Here is a 24,010-nt window from a genome sequence, read left to right as displayed (position 1 = left end):
CAGGCACTTCTTTCTTTCTTCGCCATTTCGCCAAGAAGCAATCCCTTCCTTTTCCCCACTAGATCTTAGTAACACCAGCAAATGACTTTTCTCTCCCCTTGTGCTGAGAACTTTCATCTTTTTTCTTAAGTGAGACAGTCCATGGTTTTCTTAGTCTCATCCACATGGCCAGCATCACTACTCTTGTACTTTGGAGTTGGTACTAAGTAACAGGGGTTACCTGAGCGTAGGCACTTGTAGGCACTGTGACATTCGTCGGTGCTACTAAGCAGCTATGGTCAGGTAGCATGTGGGCAGTGAGGGACATCATACATGTACAGATCTCAGTCGTATCCTTGTTGGACAGCATAGGATGGCATGAGATTTCATCATTCTTTTTAGAAACATATGCATTTAAAAATGTGTGAATTGATTATCTCTGGAATTTTCCATGTAATCCTTTGGAACATGGCTGACTAGAGATAACCAAAAGCCTGGAAAAGAAAACCAAGGTTAGGGAGAGACCGCTGTCATAGGGAATAGGAGAATACAGACGCTAAGGAGCCAACCAGCCTGCCTAAAGTGTAGGCTCAGAAGGGACAGGCCAGCCAGAGCCTTCATGGAGCATATCTGTCACCTTTTATGTGCCGTTCCATACCTGCAGGCTCTCCACTGAGAGATGGGGGTGGGGATAATTGCATCTTCACGTGTGCAGTGATTGCTGGGCTACAGAGGCAACGCTGCTCTCGCATGCCGTGCAGGTGCTCAGAGTGCTGTGGTGGTCTACACCCTCACTCAGCACCTTGCTCACGAAGTGCCTTGAGGGCCGACCCTTTTTTGGTGGTGATGACTGTAAAAGGAACTTTATTTCCTTTATTCAGTTGTTGTCTTGGAGGCTTACTGCTTATGTCTGGTAGAGTAGGCCTAGCCCTGGAAGCTTCTAGCCTCCATACAATCTAACTTAGGCCTAGAATGTTTTCAGCTTCTGAGGCTTACTGCTTAATAAGCTCACCCTTTCTTGTTCTTTCTGAACTTTTGCTTACAGGGTTCAACTCAGCTGTCCTGGATCAGACTCTTCTCCCAGCTGACTTATTCAATCTGGCTTCTCTCTCGGCCCCTGAATTGCTCTGCCTGACCTCAAACTAACTCTAGCAATCGTTTCTAATCTTCTGGCTTCTTCTCATTCTCTGGCTCATTCAGTCTTCATCTGTGTTCTTTCTCTGCAACCTGCCTCTCTATTACTGTCCCAGTAAAACTGCCTTCTCTCTGTCTGCATTGCCCCTTAAGTAGCTTCCTTTTCCCCTCTCTTCTCATGAGAGTTGGGCATATCCTATTCTGTCAAATCTTCTCTGATTCATCACTTTTTCTGCCACTCAATTAGGCATCACTTTCAAACATGGGTACTTTCTTCTACAAACTATCTTTACTTTCATTGTTTGGGATTAAAGGTATGTATGTACCACCATGCCTGGACCAAAGTTTTTCTGTATCCGAAACTTGCTCTATATCAGGTTGACCTTGAATTCAGATTCGCTTGCCTCTGTCTCCTGAATTAAAGGCATGTTTATATTCCAGCCAGATCACACAGACCTAGAAGGTCTTTGGATGTGATCTCTTGCCAGAGCATCCATGTTATGGATAAAAAAATTTTCTACAAAGGACAACCACTGTTGACCAATTCATTACATCTGCAGGCACAGATTCCTTTCTGATTCATCATTCTGGTCCCAAGTCACTTGACCCCTCTGAGGTCAATCTCTGCAGCGCGAAAGGGAAAAATCTTACCGCTGAAGCTCTTAGGAAGGAGAACTAGTTGAAACCCTAGAATAGCACCAAGTATATGGCAGCAAGAAGTTGGCTTCCTCCCCTCCCAGAACTCTGTCTCTGGAATCCAGGTCAGAGGTCACCTAGCAAAGCCCAGAGAACCCGCTCAAAGGCTAAAGGTGGTGTGCTTTGAATCTGTCCCCCACAAACAAGTGATCAAAACTGAATCTAGGCAGGAGTGTCAGGAGGCAGAGTCTAAGGAGAGTCATTAAGTAATGAGGCTCTATCTTCAGGCCTGGATTAACACCAAGTACAGAGGGTCTGGAAACCTCAAATTCAAGTTCAGTTTCTTACATTTTTTCTTTCTTGCCATATGATGCCTTCTACCATACGAAACACCAGCCCCTCAGTCTTGGGCTTCTCAGCGTTCACTGCTGTCCTTTATATACTACCCAGTCTCGAGTACTCTGTTACTGCAACACAGAATGCTTTAAAACACATTGCACCTGGAAGTAGTAGAGGATGAACACTGTGACCTGTGTTTGGGAGGCAGGTGGCTGCCATGTTTGCACAAGTTAAGAGACAGTCCCGTAGGATGAATCTGTCAAATCAGAGCTGTGAGAAGCCAGAGGCGGTGAACAAGGGTATAGAAATGGGAAGATAGTCACAGGAGGAGAGAGAGAGAGAGAGAGAGAGAAGAATTTTGGTGCCACTGTGAAATTACAGAAGGCCCGCATTTCTGGCAATTAGCGAATATACAAAAATCCACACTAGGCCAGCCAAGTAGAGGTGAAATTTTATAACAGGAATTTTTATTGGACAGAATCACAATATATATATATATATTTCCTTGTATTAACCACCAATTCTATCATAAAAATATATTACAACATTTGATATATATATTCACAAAACACAAGCCGTTGTAAACAGAGCAGGCAGCACTGGCCTTGGATCCAAATCTCTTGAGTCCTGTTTCAGCGGAACACAGCTGTTGGCAGGTGTGTCACAGGGAAGGAAATGTTGCCACGTTGGGAGAGCTAGTAGTGATATATATATAGTGATTTAATAATAAATGGAGCCATAGTTCTGTTCATTAAATTAGAAAGCCAAGTTAACACTACAATGACATAAGACACTAAGCTTTTGCTTTCTTTGCCTGGTGCTTGGCATTCGGCTGCTCGTGTTGAACTCTTGCCTTATGTAGTACAAACTTGCGGACATGCACACCGATTGGAGGAGCATTGTTTCCGTCCACTTTCTTAGGAATCTGCTAGCGAGGAACTGCAACACTGTAAAAACCAATCAAGTGTCGCCAGAAATGTCTTTTATTTTCCTAAATCCTAGTGTTCTTGAGATGTTAAGATATAAAGTGCTTTTCTTTCCTTGTAGAATTCTAGCCTTAGCCTTGCTGGACACACTTGATGTTTCCTTGCCCTGGGGACCTTTATGTCATCTACTGGCCACTTTCTGGATGCCTCCAGGTATGGATGACATGCGTCTCCTCACCTTCCTTTGCAGACAGCAAAAACAGTATGAAAAAGCAGGAGTGTAAAAAAGTAACCTGGAGCCTCCAGGATGGCATGCTAGGGGTGGCCCTCAACCAATTCTCCTCTCACCTGCAGGAAGTGATGCACCTTCTACTGGATACTGGGGAGGGAGGGAAGAAGAGAAGGAGGGAATCAAGGAGGGAGGGAGGATGGACATGGCTGATAGTGCCTGTTGTCATTCTCTACAACAGGACATAACACCAGAGGGAGATTTACATCCTCATCAAATGAGAAGCGTACTTCAGAAGGCAAGGTTTCAATTCCTTCTCCCCAGAGGTGCCTTAGCAAGGACCGTGATCCAACCCCCAGATGGCAGGGAGGGCAAGGCATGGTACCTTTTGATTACTGTTTACAACTCAGAGCAACTGGTTTTTCTGTGAGGCCCTGATGAGGTTGGCGGGGCACCAGATCCTGTGAGTGCCCCTGTGCTCTAGCAGGGACTGTGTTTATACATTTCTTGTAGAACAGGATTGCTGAAGTTTGGAATAATTTCAGTTTGCAAGGAAACTTGGCATTCAGAGCTTTCTTGAGCAGGGCGGGTTGGTTGCTATTAATAATTCAAGCAAAGGTTTGGCAACAGAGCAGCTGAAGGAGGGCAATGGAAAGCTGTTATTTGGGGACTGGGGGTTGGGGAATTTTAGCCAGCCCTGAGCAATTACTATGACCTGATTCCAGTCACCCAGGCACACTGCAGAAATATCATTGTGATGGCATCTGATGTGCTCTCTACCCCAAACCTGTTCTTTTTGGCTATTATGGAGTGCAGCTGAAGCCTGAGACTGCCTGTCTTCAAACAGCAATTCTAGGCCCTTTGAAGCCACCATATCATGGGCTCTTCTTCCATACTAGGGAATAAGTATAACGGTGACTATTCAGACTTACTGGGCATGTGAGAGGGGGCATGGGAAATGTCATGTCTCCATGTTCCTAAGAGCACACTCATCCAAGGTGTATACACAGGCTTTTGACGATAGAATATCAATGGCCTTAAAAATCCTTAAATGTGGCTGTGCATGATAGAACAGAGCTCTGCTGCTACTGAATTTATTCTTGACCTTTACATGTGAAGTATGTATGTATTTACATGACACACTGCAAGAAGGAACTGTGCACCCCCCCCCCAAGGGAGGGGAGAATGGGGAATGCCTAAGAAGTGTGAAGACAACCCCATGGCTGCCCCTGCTGTGTTAACTCTTTCGTTGCTCCTGGGGACTGGTAGCAGACCTTTCCCTGTCTAACACTCTCCTACATAAAACAAAGACACACATTTGTCCCCCCTCAGGATATCCTCAGAGGAGGCACCCTGGGAAAACGTGCCTGGACTTAGTTTCTTGGGACTGAATTGTAGTTATGTTTGGTGGTTCATGCCTGTAACACCAGCACTCAGGAGGCTGAGGCACGGGGATTGCTTATCACTATAAGATCTGCTGCAAATCTGAGGCAAGTACGGGCTACATGGTGAGTTAAAGGCCACCGGGGACAACCTGTCTTGAAAATAAACAAGTAAGTAAATATATAGCTAACTAACAAAGGAATCAACACTGTCATCAAGAATAAGTGTTGGCTTAGTTGTACCCCTCAACTTGATAATATGATCTTATTGCTGAAGATACTGTACACGTTAGTCACAGGATGTGATGAAGTCAGTACTGACCAGGAAGCTTCCTCCCTTGCTGGCCAACTCTCATAGTAATGGAAAGTGCTATTGCAGGCTGCTTGGGAAAAAGTCATTCACAGTCTTAGCTAACTGTGAACCTTGGAAACTACAGTAAAGACCAACACAGCAAGATTTGCCCATGGGTACAATAGTGGCACAAATGTTATGGCACAAATAATAAATGATTATTTTCTGATTGGATTGAAGGAGGGAACACATGCCTGGTACTGCAAATCTACTCAAGAATCCATAGTTAGGGAGCTCACAGGCTCTGGCAGCAAATGTGTTAATTTATATATTCATGCTATTATTTTGATAAATGGAGACAGCATTAAACTGCCCCCTAAATTTATATCTCTCTGCCCATAGGTTGGTGCAGCTTTTAAACCTCATCAGAGAAGGTTTTTGTTTTCTTTTAATTTTGTACAGTGGAGGGCGGTTAATGGAGAAACTCACAACTAGCCAAAGTGCAGAGAATAAGTGACTGGAGTGCTCAGCCACAAATAGGACATCTATATCACACACACATGCACACACACACACACACACACTCACACACACATACACACACTCTTACCCACAGCAACAAGGCCCATGGACCATCATGGAAGAGGGGACAGAAATATTTAAGAGCCGGAGGCTGAGGGGAGTCAGTCTGAAACCTTTGTGTCTTCTGGACATGAGAACTGCTGTGCTTATGAACCTGCAGCAGCTGTGACTGCCTGCGGGGAGATCAAGCCAGTCAGCAGCATTCTAGCATGGCGGGGGGTGGTGTTCATAAGTTCTCAGCCCTAACTGAGGAAGCCTGGACAGTTTATAGCTTCTGGAGGAGCAGGGTCAGTTTGTATTTAAGCATGGTGCCCCAAGCTCCAGGGAATGGTATCATACCTAAAAGTAGTGAACAACCCAAATTGGAGTTGATAAGTATTTAAAAAGAAAACTTTAAGTGGACACAAAATGGGGGGGGGTAGTTTAGGAGAGGTTAAGAGAGGAGTTGTGGCTGACTATGATCAAAGTAGATTATATAACATTCTCAAAGAAATATATATATGTAACGAAACGTTGGTCTTAGGACCTCACTTCCTTGCGCCTTCATACCCTCAGAGGAATTTTTTTTTTTTTTTTGCAGTAAATAGAGTTTAATATAGAGATCCACAACTGATTGGACCACAGATAGTAAGAAACCCTAAAGTATTCACCCCTAAATAAGACATCTGTATTACGACTCCTTCACCAAAGCTCAGGGACCATCACTGAAGAGGCAGTGGAAAGACTGTCAGATCCAGAGGTTGGGGGGACTGCAGCAAAAAAGATGTCTTCTGGACATGGCGCTCACTCACAGTGGCTGTGGCTGCATGCACAAGACCTGCGTAAGACCAAGCCAGTCAAAATTCCTAGGTGGGTGGGGGAGGGCGTCACAAAGTCCCACTCTGCTGAGGAGCTGTTGGCAGTGATGGGTGCTGGGGGAGAAATGTCTGTTTTCTTCTGAGGTCTGGCCCTGGGTAGTTTGCCAGTGCCTCGGCAGGTAACTCTATACCCTGACACGTACCAGCAACACCAACTGAACTCAGTGGATTTAAAAAATAAAAAAGGTACATGAAGTTGGGAGGGAGAGCTTGTGTTGGGGAGGGATGGAAGAGATTGGAAGGAAAGAACAGGTGGTGAGTCAATAACATATTGAATTAAAAATGAACACATGTCAATCCCCTCAAAATAAATATAATACCTTTTGTCTTTCCCCTCTCTGTCCTTCCTTTCTCTTTTTTCCTTTCTCTCCTCCTGAGTTTTCTTTCTTTCTTCTCTTTTTGGATAGCTAAATACATGTGAACTTTTCCTCCTTTCATCTTTTTTCTAATTTTGTTCTGACTTCACAAACATCCACCCCATTGGCCACAGATGCTATTCACTTTGTCTGAGGAGGCCCTGCCCACTTCTGAGTCCCCACCAGGATGTGCACTAAGCCCTACCCTGCTGGACCCTTACCAGGATGGTCCACATCTATGTCTCATGCCAGGCTGTACCAGCAGTTCTGACCCAAAGCCAAAAAGTCTTCCAGGAATTCTAGTTAGCAGCACTGAGCAACACCCTTAAACTAGGCCCACCTAGACACTTATCTACCCTGGGGCCTGGCAGAGGAGGCTCTGGCTTAAGAACTATAAAGTGACAGGTGAGAAGTCCCACAGCCCTTGAGTCAAATCCAGTTGTTTTGTTTTAGAGACAGGGCTTCTTGGTGTAGTGTTGGCTGTCCTGGACTCGCTTTGTAGACCAGGCTGGCCTCAAACTCACAGAGATCTATCTGCCTCTGCCTTTCTGAGTGCTGAGATTACAGGGGCTTGTGAGCCACTGCGCCCAGCTCCAAATCCAGTTTTGTCACCTGCATGTCATTGCAGGAACCCATTCTCTGGACCTCTGGCACGTCATAGTTCTTGACTTGTGATGTGTGGGTGAGGCTGATCGAAACTACCTGAAGCTCCTCTTTATAAAATGCTAAATCACTGAAGTTTGGACAGGTCCATTCTGTTGGTCCCACGGCTCCTCCCTCCTGGCAAGCTGACTGCCTAAAGTGTCCACACCAAGCCCTCCTGATCTTCACTCTGTGGTTGAGCAAAGAGCTGAGGGGTCCTTTAAGTCCACAGCAACCTCTGAAGAAAGGCAAGAAAAACCTGTGGTTCCTGCCCCCTTCCTTAGGTCAGGCCAGGAGCAAAGACAGAAAGTAAGCGAGCTCCCTAGTTCCCTAGAACACAACAGGCCACTGGAGCTTGGGAGAAACTGGGAGCTGGCAAGTAGGGTGGGGAACTTAGGAAAGTAGGCTCCTCCCACACAAATTCCTCCACTGAACCGGTAAGAGCAAACTTCTCCATAATAGGCTCCACCCCTCATCTCTATCTGAGTCCTGCTGCTCAGGAGAAGACTCCCTTGGGTCTCAGGGGAATGCTGCTTGCTACTGACGCTCATGGAGATGATGGCCCAAAGTTTTCCGAAGGTGCAGGTTGACAGGAAGCCCTCAACACCTAAAACAGCAATCAGGTGGCATTCCTGAAGGTGAGCCATCGCTGCTGAGGACAGAGGTGGCTGTTGAGCACTGCCCCTCAGGATTCCCTAGATACTTGTGGCAAAAAAGAGAAAGTGCTGAAGTGAGGGGTGCATATTGATGGGGACTGACAGCCACCAAGCCCTTCTGGAGCCTACTACCTTGCTTGGCTTCTTCCTTCAAGTCTGTGTGGGTCTCTACAAAGTGAAGATGTTTACCGGGATCTACTTCCTAGGTCATCAAAGAGGTTAAAGGAAACACTGGCCCAGTCTGAAATTTGGGTTTCTAGACATTTAATCCAGACATTTAAGGCCATCAGGAAGATCTCCTGAGTCTGCTGCCTGGACAGCAATATATGAATCATATATGGACCGTAGAATCCCAAGTCTTGCCAGCTTGCATGAATTCACCTCTGAAGGGAGAACTCTAGAGTCCATATTGAACAGCTCCCTTGGTGACACTGGGGATGGGGAAGTTTAGGAGCCACTGTCTCCATCCAAACCCTTAGATGCTCAGGAAGACACAGACTCAGGAACCTCACAGCCTCCAGGTCTTCCCCGATGGTGTTCATGGGCCCAAGGATATGAGTTAATCCATGAGACTTCTAGCACCTTATAGAGTCTCCTCAGGAAAAGCAGGCAACTTCCTTAACCCTGTGTTAGCGTCAAATCCTGACAGCACACAGCTGTTGGTTCAGCCAGCAGCCATATCACAGCCAGGCACAGATGTGCTTGCAGTGCACCAAGGCCTGGGAACAGGTGACCACCAGTACACACGCATGGCTCTACTCTGTCTACCGTCTCTCTGGGAGAAAGATACATGAAAAAAGGAAAACAAATCTCTCACAAACACAAGGTGAGAGGTTCATTGATCAGAGTGACAGGGGCCTGAGCTGAGTCCTGGAAGAAAGCACAGTGGGAAACAAACCAAGGAGCCTGAGGTCCTGACCTTCTAGAAGGGCTTATAAAAGGTGAACAGTATGTATAAGACAGGAAGTGAGTCCTCTGAGCGGATTCGGGATCTGGTAGGCCTCTCCTCTGTAGGGTCTACTCTCAAGCTTCACAGATGGTTTCACCTGCCCAGCTGCTGGCTCTCAAGTGCAAGCGCAGTGACTGTGACTCAGTGAACTAGCAGGAGTCAAGTGAGTCCACGAGGCCTTTAGCCTTGGGGGATGAAGTCTTGCTTTTTTTATGCCTCTTACCTGAGAAAACCACACGTTGTTTGATTAATTAAATTACCAGAATGAGGTAGATCACTCAAGTGGGAGCAGAAACCACAGGGGACACATTTCAGAGATGTGCAGAGCTGGCTATACACATTTATGGGAAGTCAATTGCTGCAGGGTTGGCTAGTGCCGATTGCCAGTGGAGCCGCTTCCTCCTCACTGCCCTTGGGTTTTCAAGCCTGTGTCTAAGTGATAATGAAAGCTCTTCATCAATGGCCTTATCAGGGGTTCCTGTCAGTGGCGTGATGCCAAAGTTACGGGTTTTATTAAATGGTGAGCTGCTTTAGAGGCATAGTGAAAATTACAGCATACATCCTTCTGAATATGTGGTGTCGTGGGTGGCTGATCCTGCTTCTCGGCTAAGGAAGGGACAGAGAGATCTCCTTACAACTCAGGATGCAATCTGTTGCCTATGCAGATCAAACAGAGAAAGGATTTGTGGATGACTCTCCTTCCAAACCTACCCAGGAAAGTGGGTGTCGCTACTCACCATTGCTTGTCTATTGACCTCACCCCCTGGGTCAGCATTCCTCTTCTGCCCAACTTCAGCAGTATTTGTGTAAAGAGGGGAAATAATTTTGTGCATGCTGCCTTAGCTCCCTGCTTGACCGGAGCTTCCCTAGGACTCTGAGTGTTGGGACAACAGAGGGTAGACAGCTGCTCATCACTAGGAAACCGATAGAAGTGATTGCTGTGACTTGGTCCTTCTGGGGTCAAATGGACTCTGAACCAGGACAGTTTTATTCGAGAAACAAATGTGTGGCAGTGTTGCGCTGGTAGACAGATGACAACCAGCTCTCTGGGGGAAAGGCCTGATGTATAACACTTAGGTATTCTGAGTATATAAAAATGTCCACCGTGGCTAATTTCAAGCTACCTGTATGACGTCCCTCATCACAGGAGGGAGGGGTGTACCTCACCAACTCCCCCAGAAGACTGGCTGGGGAAAGCTGGGTACAAAATCGAACAAGTGTCCTGGGGAGTCCCCCTCTAGTGTCTGGGTTCTTTTTTCTCTGGTAAGACAGGTGTGAGCATACCTTGCCCAGCAATGGGAAGATATTCAAGCCTCGTTACATGACACAGCTGTCTCCATTCTGGTCTCCATGGAAACCCTGAAGCCTGTCAACACTAGGCCTGGCGGGGTTGTTTTCTAAATGAATTGCCAAGAGTTAATAATGATAGGCCGTCTTCTCAAACCGACAAGCAGACCTTTCTCTGCCGTTAACTGCTGGGAATGCCAGGCAGGGGAAATCATCCTTTCGTCTCTAGTGGAGAGTTCCCACTATCCTTCTGAGCCTAGGATGTGTGGAGCTAAAAGGAGATAATGATATTCTGACTTGATGGCCCTCTACCCTTTCCACCCAGAGGAGTCACAGGGCTGAGAAACACTGCTCTGAGTAGTCTCAAGGCATGGGCCGTGCGTGTGTGTGTGTGTGTGTTGGTATGCATGGGCCAGAGGTCAACCTCAGGGGTTGTCTCTCAGTTGCAATCCACATTGTTCATCTCTTTTTTGAGGTCCACCCGTGGTCTGTAACTCACCCATTCAGCTAAGTCTTGGCTGACTAATAAGTCCTGTGGAGCAAACAGCCTCTCTTGCTTCTCCTGTGCTAGGATTGCAGGTGCGTGCCACCATGCCCAGTGTGCTTTTAGTGTGGATTCTTGGGGTTAGACTCGGGTCCTTGCGCTTGTACAGTAAGCACTTTCCTGGCTCAGCTATTTCTCCGGTCCTTAGCTTAGATTTTAATGAGACTACGACAATGGCTCCCAACGGGTTGGCATGTATATTATGGGAACAACGTCCTATACTAATTGCACTCTCTCGGCAGTGGCCCAGAGCACTTTCATGGTGACCTTGGACAGCCCCTGCTTTCTCAGGACACAATTGCAGAATCAGGATAATGAACCGCCAGGATAATGGAACCCAGTATCTGAAAACTAAGACTGCGCTACTACCTCACAAGATATGATGGGCAAGATGTCTAAGCCAAGAGGAAGTACTCCCTCTCTCCCAACTCAGATCCTGGATGGGGAGGCAGGACAGAGCAGCCACCATCTTCCCACTTTACTGGGTTCCCATAGCTATGGCATGCAAATCAGAAGAAGGTGACTTCCTGCTCAGATTTCATAGAATCTAACATTATCTATGACCTGTCTATTGAGACCACTTTCATGCTAAGATTGTCAATACACGCAAACATTTGTTTGTTGGATGGAAGAGGGACAAAAAAAAAAAAAAAAAGTTGAATCCAATTTATCATTTCTAAGACAACCGGTAGGCAGCAAACTGGTTGTTAAACACATTCCCATTGAGTGCAGAGCCCAAGGGTGTCAGCTGATCATTATATAGTTGGCACCGGCTGGATAATATTTGGGTTACAGCAGCAAACACTACTAAGTAGAAAAGAGGTGCCATATTAGATCTGGGGCCAGACAGCCAAAGTCAGCCTCACTTTTCCCATCACTGAAATGCCCCTTGGAGCATGGAGCCCCATGACCAGTAGTTAGCAAACTGCGGGGTATCACGCCCCACACCTGCCACCAGCACTCTGTACTTGACAGTGACCGGCCTGCCATCTTTTGGGGAGGCCTTTGATGAGTGTAAATGCTCAAAACGCTCTCAGAAAGAAAGGCCAGGGCATGGCCTCTGGCCATCCTTTGGTGACAAACAGGGGCAGCCTGAAATCTACCCTGGAAGAGCTCTAGGACTTGTTCAGACATCAGCATCACTGCAGTCACCAGGCAATGGTGGCAGTTACTGTCCACCCAGGAGTCCCAGACCACCTCCCTCCGTTCTGGCCACCTCACTCTGAATTCCTCAAACCGGAGAGTGGTCCTTCATTCTGACACTGGCAGAATGTTCTGGCTGTGAGAGTCACCTGTGAGGCCCACAGAGCGGATAGAGCGTCTGTTGAAGAGCCTGTTCAGAAGCTCCTTGCAGCTCCTGCGGTACTGGTGTCGCAGCAGGGAATATACGAAGGGGTCAGATGCAGCCTTGCTGTAGGCCAAGCACTTGGACAGCACGCCCCAGTGGGAGCCAATGGGTGCAGTGGAGAAGAGTTCCACCAGCCTGTGGAGAGATGGGAGCGTGTTACTTGAGGGTGCCGTGGGCATGTGTTAGGTGCATGTAATCATGTCAAATAATGATGAAAGCAATAATTCGCACCAATGAGAATGACGGCAATGAACATGGATGAAGCACTTATTTTAAGGACCATGTCAGTTATGCGCACAGGTTACTGCAGTGAAGCTGAAAGACACGACGACCTCACATCCACAAGCTCCTAAGGAGGATCAAATATAAAGGCAGGGTTTAAAGCCACCTCCTTCTCCGCATCCCAAGCTTAATAATGAAGTGGGTGGATAGCTAATGGCCTTCGGATTTCAGCTCCAACCCTGCTCCTGACCTTGGTTAAGCCTTTGCCATCCTTGGGCCGGCATGTCTTATCTATAGAGTAAGGAAGTTGAATGGGGTTGTTTCCATGATCTTTTAATCCATGAGAGTCTGGCTTGGTGCTGCCTCCAACCCAGTTCTGCCTTCCTGAGGAGTCTCCATGGGAGGGAAGGCTGTGATAAAAAACTTGGCAAACATTCTGCAAAGCTCCAGATATACCTTGCTCCAGTAGGCATCTGTCAATGGGGAGGGCTCTTCCTAAGACTGGGGTCCTGCTGGCTTCTGACAAAAGTAGCAATTAAACCTGAAAGTGGTCTTCATTCACTGAGGAAGGGCAAGGGAAGATACATCCTGTGTATTTAAGAGTTCTTAGAGTTCTCTTGGTAGTCATGGAGCTTACCAAGTGGTGAAAACTCCAGGCTTCAAGTGCAGTAAGAATTCCTGGGTCCCCACTCCTACCTCTAAGCATTATTATCCTCTCCCAAGCAGTCCTGGCTCCATTGGCCAGTTTTGTAGAGGTATCCAGCATTTGCATAGGGTCAAAAAGACCCACAAAGGTTGGAGAGCTTAGCTATCCTAAGATACCTCTCCTCCCACCCTTGTCAAATGAGGAAGTTGAAATCCAGAGAGCAGAAGAAGGGTCTCAGTGAGCCTAGTGCCTGTATCTGGATAGATTCTGGCAGCTGGCTGCCTGCTGGGGCATCTCCAGGAGAGCAGGTGGCTATCAGCTTGATGGGTTGCCTTGGACAGGGCTCAGGGGCAAGAGGGACAGTATTACCTTTAACTCTGCTGTCAATTTAGCTATCTTTTCTAGAGTCTTCTCTGAGTTTAGGTTGTATGATGGGTCTTAGAGTTGGTGGAAGTGAAGGACAATTGATGAACGTCACTCCCCACTAAAACTCCTCTGTCTTGAATGGATCTCCAGGGCATCCATTCTGAGGCCACTGCCTTTGCCTCATCATTTCAGCATCACTCTCTGCCCTTGTCCTTTAACCTTGTGGAGAACCAGGGCTACCTTTCTCCTCATTTCATTGCCGGATTCAGGGAGGAGCTGAGGAACTGAAGCCATAAGCATTAGGCAAATGTTCACTTTTTAAAGATCTATAGCTCCACATTTAGAATTCACACTTAATAACAATGAAATAGCCAAATGCTGGCAATGCTATCTCTGTGGGTCTTAGTTAAGGTTTCTACTGCTGCAATGAAATACCATGACCAAAAAGAAAGTTGAGGAGGAAAGGGTTTATTTAGCTTATACTTTCATATCACTTTTCATAATTGAAAGAAGTCAGCATAGAAATTCAAGCAGGGCAGCAACTTGGAGCCAGGCGCTGATGATGAGGCCTTGGAGGGGTGCTGGCTATTGGTGGTTTGCTAAGTCTGTTTTCTTATAAAATCCAGGACTACATGCCCAGGATGGCACCACCCACAATGGTCTGGGCTTTTATCCATCAATCACTAATTAAGAAAATGCCTTACAGGCGTGCCTACAGCCAGGTCTTATGGAGGCATTTTCTTAATTAAGTTTGCATCCTCTCAGATGATTTTAGCTTGTGTCAAATTCACATAAAACTAGCCAGCACAGCATGCGATGGAAGTCATGCTTCCCAAATGGCCAGTATCTTTGGTTGGTCCTAGCATCCTCAGCTCTCCCCAAAAGACAGGTGTGTGAGTGTGTGTGAGTGTGTGTGTGAGTGTGTGTTCTTGTCTATATGTAGGTACACACATTCATGTGTGAATATATATTTTTTAAAATTCTTTATTAATTACACTTTATTCACTTTGTATCCCCCCTGTGGTTCCCTCCCTCCTCCCATCTCAATCCCTCCCTTCCTCCACCTTCTGTATACATGCCCCTCCCCAAGTCCACTGATAGGGGAGGTCTTTTCCTTCCTTCTGATCCTAGTCAATTCAGTCTCATCAGGAGTGGCTGCATTGTCTTCCTCTGTGGCCTGGTAATGCTGCTTTCCCCTCAGGGGGAGGTAATTAAAGAGCAGGCCAATCAGTTCATGTCAGAGACAGTCCCTGTTCCTATTACAATGGAACCCACTTGGATACTGAACTGCCATGGGCTACATCTGTGCAGGGGTCTTAGCTTATCTGCATGCATAGTCCTTGGTTGGAGTATCAGTCTCAGGAAAGACCCCTGTGCTCAGATATTTTGGTTCTATTGCTCTCCTTGTGGAGTTCCTGTCCTCTCTAGATCTTACTGTTTCCTACTTCTTTTGTAAGAGTCCCTGCACTCTGCCCAAAGGTTGCCCATAAGTCTCAACATCTGCATTGATAGTCTGCAGGGCAGAGCCTTTCAGAGGTCCTCTGTGTCAGGCTCCTGACTTGTTCCCTCTTTTCTCCTTCTTCTGATGTCCATCCTCTTTGCCTTTCTGGATAGAAACTGAACATTTTAGCAAGAGTCCTCCCTCTAGATTAGTTTCTTTAGATGTACAGATTTTAGTAGGTTTATCCTATATTATATATCTATATGAGTGAGTATATACCATGTGCATCTTTCTGCTTCTGGGACAGCTCACTCAGGCTGAATATATTTTTGCAGATCAGGGAACAACCTCGGTGTGTTCCTTCCTCGGACACCTTCCACATTTTGTTTAGGATGCAGGGTATCTAGTCAGGCTAGAACCTCACCAGGTTGGCTAGGCTAACTGGCCAGCAACTTTGCAGGGATCTGTGTGACACCGCCAGCCATTTTGTCCTTGCTGGGGTTAAAGGCATATGCTGCTCCGCCCAGCTTTTGACATGGGTTCTGGGGATCCGAACTCAGTCCTGATGCTTACGTGGCAAGCACGTTGCTGTTTCAGCTACTCCTCCAGGCCCTCCCCCCCAACCCCGAAAAGGGATTTTTTTTTTAAGACTTAATTATCAAACCATCCAGCAAGATTAAAAGTAATATTTGGAGGCTCTGTAGGTTGAAATTATGGTATTGGCTTCCCAAAGACACTATCTGATGTCTGAACCTTCTCAGATAATTTCTGGTTCATGTGCTCTTTGGACCAAGCCCTCACTGTGCACTCTCTCATCTCACAATGATCCTGAAGAATGGGCCTCATCTCCATCTTATAGATGAGGGCATTGAAGTCCAGAGAGATTGAGCAGCAAGCCAGGGTCTCCTGTCAGAGTAAAGTCTATCCTCTAAGCCTGGCTAGGGGCCATGCTGGGACCTGAACCCAGCATTGGAGGGTGACAAGATGAGCTTTGGGGTCCCTTTCTGCCCCAAGAGGCCCTTTCCATGAGGTCATAATTTGCTGTGTTAAACCTTTGTTTCCTAACCCTCCCCCCAAAAAACCTGTGACAAGTTCTGCTTTAAAATCCATGTCTGGCCTTTGGTAGGCCTCAGACAAAGAAGAGCTTCAAGTGGACACAGACCAGATTTGGCTCCATGTAATCCTGGCCGAGGAGATGCCTGGATGCCTTCCTGCTGTTTAAGCCTCTCAGTGTAGTACACAGCCCCACTAGTCCAAGACACCCCAAAAGAACTCCACAGGAATATACAGCGTCTGTTAGGTTGCTCTGGTGTTCTGGGGTCCCTGGTTGTGACAACACTGAAGTGGAACCAGATCCCCATCCTGGTCCCCAGACCCCATATAATCAAGGCAGCAGTGGGACTTCCACAGCTCTGGCACCTCTGGAGCAGCGAACAGGCTTGTGCCACAAGCACCACTCCTGCCAAAGGCCCTCACCTTTTGATAAGCACAAGGGAGTTTCCATATGCTTCTAGGGGTGTGACCCAGAAAAACCCCTGCTTGCCCTAAGGCTCCAGTCATAGTGACACTCATTCTTGTGTGCTCAAAACTCGTGCAGACTAGTCCTTTACACCCTCCTGGTCCCTGTCTTATGCCCTCAGGAGAGACCACACCAGTCAGAAGGGCACGGTATTGCAGGGTACCTAGGGGAGAGATCTGCCTACGTTTCAGGCCATTCTGAGGAAGACATTTGAGCCCTTTTTAGAAGGCCAAGTAGTGTCCTGACCTGCACCTGTGTGGGTACCTGTGTGCATTACTGTGCATGCTGTGTGTGCATGTAGTTTATGCATTCATGTTGTAGGCACAAGTGTGCATATATGTGTTGTGCCCATGTGTGTATTGAGTGTATGTGCTTGAGTGCAGCATGTGACTGTATGTGCTCAAGTGTTGTGCATGCATGTGTGCCATGTGTTGTGTGCATGTATGTATTGTGTGTATATTTGCTTGTATGTGCATGTGTGTGTACACTGTGCCATATGGACGTATGTGTGGATGCGCGTGGGGTATGTGTGTATCATGTATGCATGCCCATGTGTGCCACATGCATTTGTGTTATGGAAATGTGTACATGTGTATCATGTGTGTGTGCTCATGTGAGTCATGCACATGTGCAGACATGTGTGCCTTGTGTTGTGTGCATAGTGCGTCATGTATATGTTTGTGTACATGTATGCATGTTTGTCATATGGGTGTATGTGTTACATATGGGAACACCCATGTGTGTCATGTGTGGGTCATAAGCATCTGCAGGCAATGTACCGTGTGTGTGTGTGTGCACATATGTATCTAGTGTCTGTGCACATTTGTTTGCTGAGGAGTATAAAGTGCTTCAAGATTCAGACCTTGCTGAACTCAGGAAAGTGGACACAGAATCAGGGTGACACATGCTATATACACAGATCATACCCCCTGAATCCTGTGTGCCTGCCATGCCTGCGCCATCCACCATGTGTATGGAGGACTTCTCTGAACTGTGGCTTTCTTTTGGTATGGAGTGGCTGCCACAGGAAAAGGCTCACAAGACAGGAAGCTGCCCACCCTTGCCTTCACCCAGAGGGGAGTCTCCCACTACCCAGCAGTCTGAGCCATCCTGGACTCTGGAGGAGAATTCTGAAAAATTCTTGAGTCCTAGGGGAACTAATGTCCTGCCTATTCCCAGTGAGAGACCCCCAGGAGAGAGGATCCGAGTGAGGGGTGCAGCGCTGCTCAGCACTCCCTCAGCACCCTGGGGCTCAGCGCTTCACTGCTTCCCAGACAGCACCTCCAGCACCCCATCCTTGTATAATCCTCCTAACACACGGGGATAATTCTGTGTTACTCAGATGGTCTAGATGTAGGATTTGAACCCTGGGTACTGGAGACCTCATTCATGCTTTCTGGTGCCAGTCTGCCTCACGGGCTCCTGCACAGTTTCAAGTTCTACTGTGTACCTGAAACCTTTGCGTTCAAATACTGAATTCAAAATAGTGTATTAGAGTCCTCTTCACACTTCCTCTGTCCATCTCTGCTCCTCTCGCTTTTTCTCTTTCTCTTTCTGTCCCTTTGTGTGTGTCTCTTTGTAGCATACTGCACACAAAGAAACACAGACACATAATACAGACACACACACACATGCAGACACAGTGTGCATTAAACGCAATGTGAGTCACAGAACATTGCTTGAGAAAATAGCCTGATTATCCCAAAGGCTTCTGGAGACTTGATCTGCATATGCAAAGGCTCGTAAGCGCTAAGCGGATGCTTTAAGCTTTCCTGAGACATTAGAACAGAAGAGTCATTTATTAATAGAACGTTAACAGTCGGGAGCCACCTGCACATTAACCCCTCTCCCCTCTCCATCATTCCATTACTCTGGAAAGCTATAATAATGGGGCCATCAGATCCGCAAATGCCTCCAAACCCGATCCTGATGATTTACGACAACTGTAATTATTTGTAAGTATAGATTGCTGCACAGATGATAGGCTTACAGTCGCTTGAAGACATGGGAACGTTAATTCAGAAAACATTCCCCAAGAGCCTGTGCATAGAAATCTGCACTGGTTCTAAAGGCCCTGCCTGGTCACTCCAGGAACGGTCCAACTGACCCAGAGCTCAGAGGAGCCGCATGACTGTGAAACACAGATACGTCAGTCCTCCTCTAAGAGCTCTCACAGAAAGAAAAGATGACAGGGCCTGAACAACACCTAAGGCCTGGCTTCCATATGTACCTACACGTGGACACGCACACACACATAGACCTGCACACATGCACACACAAACATGCGAGTGCTCACACACATGCAGGTAGCCATTGAATTTAATTTTTATTGTATATTTAACTTATTATTCCACTAGGGAATTGCTATGAGAATATTGATTTATTTATTTTTTTTATTTTTTCTTTATGCACATCTGTGTTTTGCCTGGATGTATGTCTGTGTGAAGGTGTCAGATCTTGAAGTTATGGTCAGTTGAGGGCTGCCATGTGGGTGCTGGGAATTGGACCCCGGGGCCTTCTGGAAGAGCAGTGCTCTTAACTGTTGAGCCATCTCTCCATCCTGCCTCAGAGCCCTGGGTTCTGGGCCTGCCTGTTGGCTTTGTCCTGACTACAAGCTCTATTTGTAGGGCCAGGGTTTCTACCAGGGGACTTCTGAGGGTCTCTTCAACTCATCCTTAATCTCCAGGGGAACTTTTATAGTCTACACAGAGAAGATGCTGGAGACATGTGCAGCAAAGTGATGGGAGGTGAACATGAGTGCCGTCATGTGAGGCTTGCTTGGGGTAGTTCTGCAAAAACACAAAGAAGGTGCTGGGAAGAGGTGATGGGGTGGGGTTGCTTTTGCCCCAAAGTTCTATACTGGAGGGGGTGAGACCTTTCTCCCCCTGGAAATGCTGCTTATTATCAGGTAGAATGCACAGTTTTGTGAATGTTTTCTAACACCCAATCACATTAACTACATTTGGAGGGTACATAATTGAGCTATGAGTCTTCTAGCAGTTTGGCTGAAACCTTAGTGCCTGGGCACTATTAGAAGGAAATAGGCTATAATCAGAGAGGGGGAGGAGGAGAAGAAAGAGGAGGAAGAAGAAGAAGAAGAAGAAGAAGCAGAAGAAGCAGAAGAAGAAGAAGAAGAAGAAGAAGAAGAAGAAGAAGAAGGAGAAGGAGAAGGAGAAGGAGAAGGAGAAGGAGAAGGAGAAGGAGAAGGAGAAGGAGAAGGAGAAGGAGAAGGAGAAGGAGAAGAAGGAGGAGGAGGAGGAGGAGGAGGAGGAGATAGATAAGATATGCTAGAAAATAAAATTAAGCCTGAGAAAAGCCTAGTTGTGTAAAGCGGGAGTCATATTACTTATTCTCTGAGGGTTCAAGTTCACCCCCACAGTCCATGCCTTCCCTCTCTCTGAGCTTCTCTCTGAGAAGAGTCTCTGTATGTTTTTTTTTCACCCACTAGCTGTGACTGGCTAGATCTCCTCTGGTCTCTGGTGTCATGGGGAGGGAGCATGGGAACCCTAGAATACATACTGGCATGCCAGAGTCACACGCTGCAGCACTCTGGCATCCTTTAACCCCAGGATACTGCACAGTCTTCTGGAGGCCCAGAGAGCTTAGGGCACTGGCCCAAAGTTGCATGGCAGAAGGAGAGAGCTAAGGTTGATCTTAGGGAGGCTTCTCTGTCTCTCTGTGGCTGTTAGGTTTCATGCAGTCTTGATCTAAGGTAGCCCTGGCTTCTGTCTGGGAGACGAGTCTAGACTGCTTCTCAATCAGGGTGACTCTGGTCCTGGGGAACGCTTGGCAATATCTCAAGACTTGGTTATCAAACTGGGGAAGTTTGGGAAGGATAGAGGTGTTCCTGTTATCCAGTTGGTTGGACTAAGGAGCCCATGATCCACAGATCCTGTGGGCAAAGGACTGTCTTTTGGCCTGAAGAAAGAACTGGAGGCAAGGACTGAAATTACGAGCAACCAGGCTGGGCTCTGTGTAAGGACAAGTGAGGAGAGCAGAGAGGGCAATCACAGTTGGCTCATCCTCATGGGGAATAGGAGGCTGGGTGAGAGTGAAGGGGATGGCCACCCGCACTTCCGCAGTGGAACTAGCTGTGCGCTCTCTCTCCTCCCCCCTTTTCTCTCTCTCTCTCACACACACACACACACACACTCACACACACAGAGGAAACCATTTCCCAGACTCAATCAGAGCTCCCAGCTCCACCTCTTCATAGAACCCCTGTCCTTTTGCAGATGACTACTACTTAGGATACAAAGCTGGAGGATTTTTTCCCCCCTACTAGTTCACAAAGCAGTTTGGGAGAGAGAAGGTGTGGGGGGGAATCCTTTTATTTCTTCCTTGTCTCACTGGGACAGGCACAGGAAACTGTCCCAGATGGAGCAGGATGGTCTGAGGAATGCTGCTCCCTGGTCCCAGTGGACCACAGCTCTGCCTGGCTATTTGTGCTCTGGGAAGAGGAAAACCTCACGTTGACTGGCCTAACAGCACAGCCACAGGAGAGGCGGCTTGCCTGGGGGTGCGCAGAGAGAACTGTCTGCTTTTGTTCAAATGGAAGGTATGCTGAAGCAGACGGTTCAGGGGCTGGCTACCCAGCACACAGGGGGCAGTGGCACCTGTGTTGTGCCGAACTTCCCTCCACCTTTTCTCCCTGTCTCTTCCTGCCGGCGTCTACTGGAGTGTGGGTGTGTGGTGATGAGTTAGGATGAGGTTAGCTGGAGACTGGGTATAGAGCCTTTCCACTGCAAGGGACTGAGTTTAACAAACAAGAATCCAAGGCAGATTATGAAGTGCAATTGAAGGTTTCCCCCAAACCCAATAGAGCTGCCTTTTGGGTCAGCTGGCCCACTTCCGGGTATATGACAGAAAGAAATGAAAGGAGACTCCCACATAGACCTGTATGGCTGTATTTACTGCAGCACTGTTCATAGCAGTTAAGGAGGAAAACTACCTGGGGTCCTGCAGTAGACACATAAAGAAAATGTGGAATAGATACACTACAGAATATTATTCGGACAAAGTGGATGGAACCAGAGCACAGGAAGAAATAACTCAGACGGCTGCCACCTGCTCTCCCGTAAACACCCACCTTAAAAATTCCACCAGAATGTGCAGTAGTGACCCCCAGAAGCTGGGACAAAGTGGATGACAGAGGGAGGGTGGATAACAGGCGTTAAAACAGACACAAGGTATGTGTTCTCACATTCTGCACCCCAGTGGGGACTGCACTTCACAACAGCCCGCTACAGACACTACAAATGAGGAACAGAGAGGAGCTTGAAGACCCCACACTCAGGGTAATAGCGAGGAGACGGGGGATAAATTAGCCCAATTTGATCAGTACATGTGTACTTACAGTGCAATCCCTCACAGGACCTCATAGGTGTGTGCAGTGGTTGTGTGCTCATCAGGAAATGGGCATGTTCACTTCCCCGGCTTGATTAGCATCCATTTTATACGTGTATTGGATTGTCACAAGGGTATCGGTTGCTATGTGCCATCAAAATGCTAATGAAGGGGCTAGAGAGCTAGCTCAGCTGCTACCAGCTCAGACTACTATCGAGGAGGACCTGAGTTCGGTTTTCAGTATCCTTGTCAGCAGCTCACAACTGCTTATAATTCCAACTTCAAGGAATCCAACACCCTCTTCTGTCCTCTACAGATACCTGCACTTACATGTATATCCCCTCAAAATCACCTACTTTATTAAAAATAAAGAACAGATCTTTAGAATTCTAATTATTAGTAAGGGAGAGTCACAGGCTGAAGAGAAGCATCCAAGCGTTTGCTCTCACCCAGGAAAGACATGTGACCAAGACAGGCCTCACTCTGGCCCTCCAAGCCCTGCCCCCATCCACAGGTCAGCTTACCTGGTGATCACGTAGGGCGCAAAGCACACGAGAAAGGTCCCTATGAAGGTGCTGATCTTCTTGGTGGCACGCTGTCGCCTCCGCTTCTGTTCCTCCAGACAGCGTTCCCTCACACTGCACAGGGAAGAGAGGAGACCTTAACGCATGGGGTGGCCTGGCAGGACACAGGGAAGTGCTACCCATGAACTCAAACAATGGCTTCTAGGCACCTGTGGCTATGAAGCCAGAGACAGTCTTTCACCCTTGGGCAAGCTGTGTGACATTGCCAAGGTCATTATCTGTAATGTAACATATCACACACCACATTTTGATGGTGTGCTTTCTTACAGATGATGCAACATGATATTAAATGGGATTGTCTGAAGAATTAAATGCACAGCAATGCACAGTGTTGTAGTTTCCTTTCTGTTTTCTGTGATAAAACATCCTGACCAAAAGCAGTTCAGGAGAGGAAAGGGGCTCATCTAGCTGACACTTCCGTGACACAGCCTATTATTTGGTGGAAAGCAGGGACCCAGGTAGCCAGTCACATTACATCCACAATCCAGAGAAGAGGAAAGCAAACAAAACCATGCTGTCGTCTGCTTAGTTATGCCACTAGCTTTCTCCTGCCCCAAGTTTGGAACCCCCTGTGCGGGGAATGATGTAATCCTGATGTCAATGAATAATCAAGACAATCCTACAGGCCCACTAGTGGAATGGAAGTTTTGGTTTCTTTAAACACTCAGTTATGCTATGTAAGCAGGGTTTTGTTTTAATCCCAAGCGTGGGATATGGGACTGCTTTAGTTTATCCACAGCTGATGACTGCCCTCCCGTCGCTCAGAGAGGGGTGTGGTCTTTGCCAGCTGTAGTTAGCTTAATTCCGAGGACTCTGAGAGGGTATAAAGACCAGAGCACAGAAAGGAGAGAAAGGGACGCTTCGAACACTTCTCTGAGAAAGAGGAAGGCTACTGTTTCATCTGCTGGTTCGCTGGTTTGCTGGTTAGCTGGACTTCCGGAAGACTAGATCGGTATTTTTCTCAAAGAACCTGAAGACCCTAGACAGCCTGAATAGAGGTTAAAACCTAGCACCTACACACAGGCCTACCTGATCTAAATAATTTCTCAGCTGAAATGCTCTTCCCAGGTAATTCCAGGTTGTAGCAAGTTGACATTTAAAACCAACCATCACACACACACACACACACACACACACACACACACACTCACACACTTTCTATCAAATGTATACAGTATACAAATGAATAAAACAAAATAAAAAATAAAGTGAATAATGCAAAATAAATAATTACAGAGTATATTATAGCTAAGACAATACAATTAGTATTGTGCAACAAATACACATAAACACATAAACTTATTATTATTACTGCTTATATCACTCACTGATTCCCCTGAACAATCCCGGTGGTACAATTTGTGTGTTGTCTTTTCTTACTTTTATTGTTTTCAGTCCTGCAGGGGCTATCCCCTTCCTGTGGTGCTCACCTCCTGTAACAGTCTATGTTAACTGTCAACCTGACAGACTTTAGGTTCACCTGGGAATGTGCCTCTGCTTAGCTATGGGGAATTATCTTGATTACATTTATTGATATGTGGAGACCTATCTTAGCTGTGGGCATGTGCGGTTCCTGGCCAGGGGTCCTGGGCTGTTTGAAATGGGAAAAACGAGCTGAGCACTGGCATTTATTGTTGTCTGCTTCCTGATTACAAACACAATGTGACCAGCTGCCTCAAGCTTGACTGCCTTGACTGCCCTGCTTTGATGCACTGCCCCTTGGATTGTGGAGAAAAAGAAGTTCTCTC

The 24,010-nt window shown here is 47.0% G+C and overlaps 1 protein-coding gene across 1 annotated transcript in view; it reads right to left on the bottom strand.

The window, feature by feature from the left end:
• Window positions 1-2,527: 2,527 nt before the first annotated feature.
• The window catches only part of Gpr26 (G protein-coupled receptor 26), a 29,581-nt gene continuing 8,098 nt past the window's right edge, over window positions 2,528-24,010 (bottom strand). Inside the window, exons 2-3 of the mRNA XM_021654891.2 lie at window positions 22,203-22,316; window positions 2,528-12,273 (exon numbers count right to left, since the gene is read on the bottom strand). Of these exons, the coding sequence (XP_021510566.1) occupies window positions 12,042-12,273; window positions 22,203-22,316 (346 nt within the window). The 3' untranslated portion in view covers window positions 2,528-12,041. The remainder of the gene's footprint in view (window positions 12,274-22,202; window positions 22,317-24,010) is intronic.

This window comes from Meriones unguiculatus, chromosome 1 (genome assembly GCF_030254825.1).
Source record: "Meriones unguiculatus strain TT.TT164.6M chromosome 1, Bangor_MerUng_6.1, whole genome shotgun sequence".
Lineage (NCBI taxonomy): Eukaryota > Metazoa > Chordata > Mammalia > Rodentia > Muridae > Meriones > Meriones unguiculatus.
The sequence above is the reverse complement of the archived record's forward strand: the minus strand, read 5'-3'. Positions and strand labels throughout refer to the sequence as shown.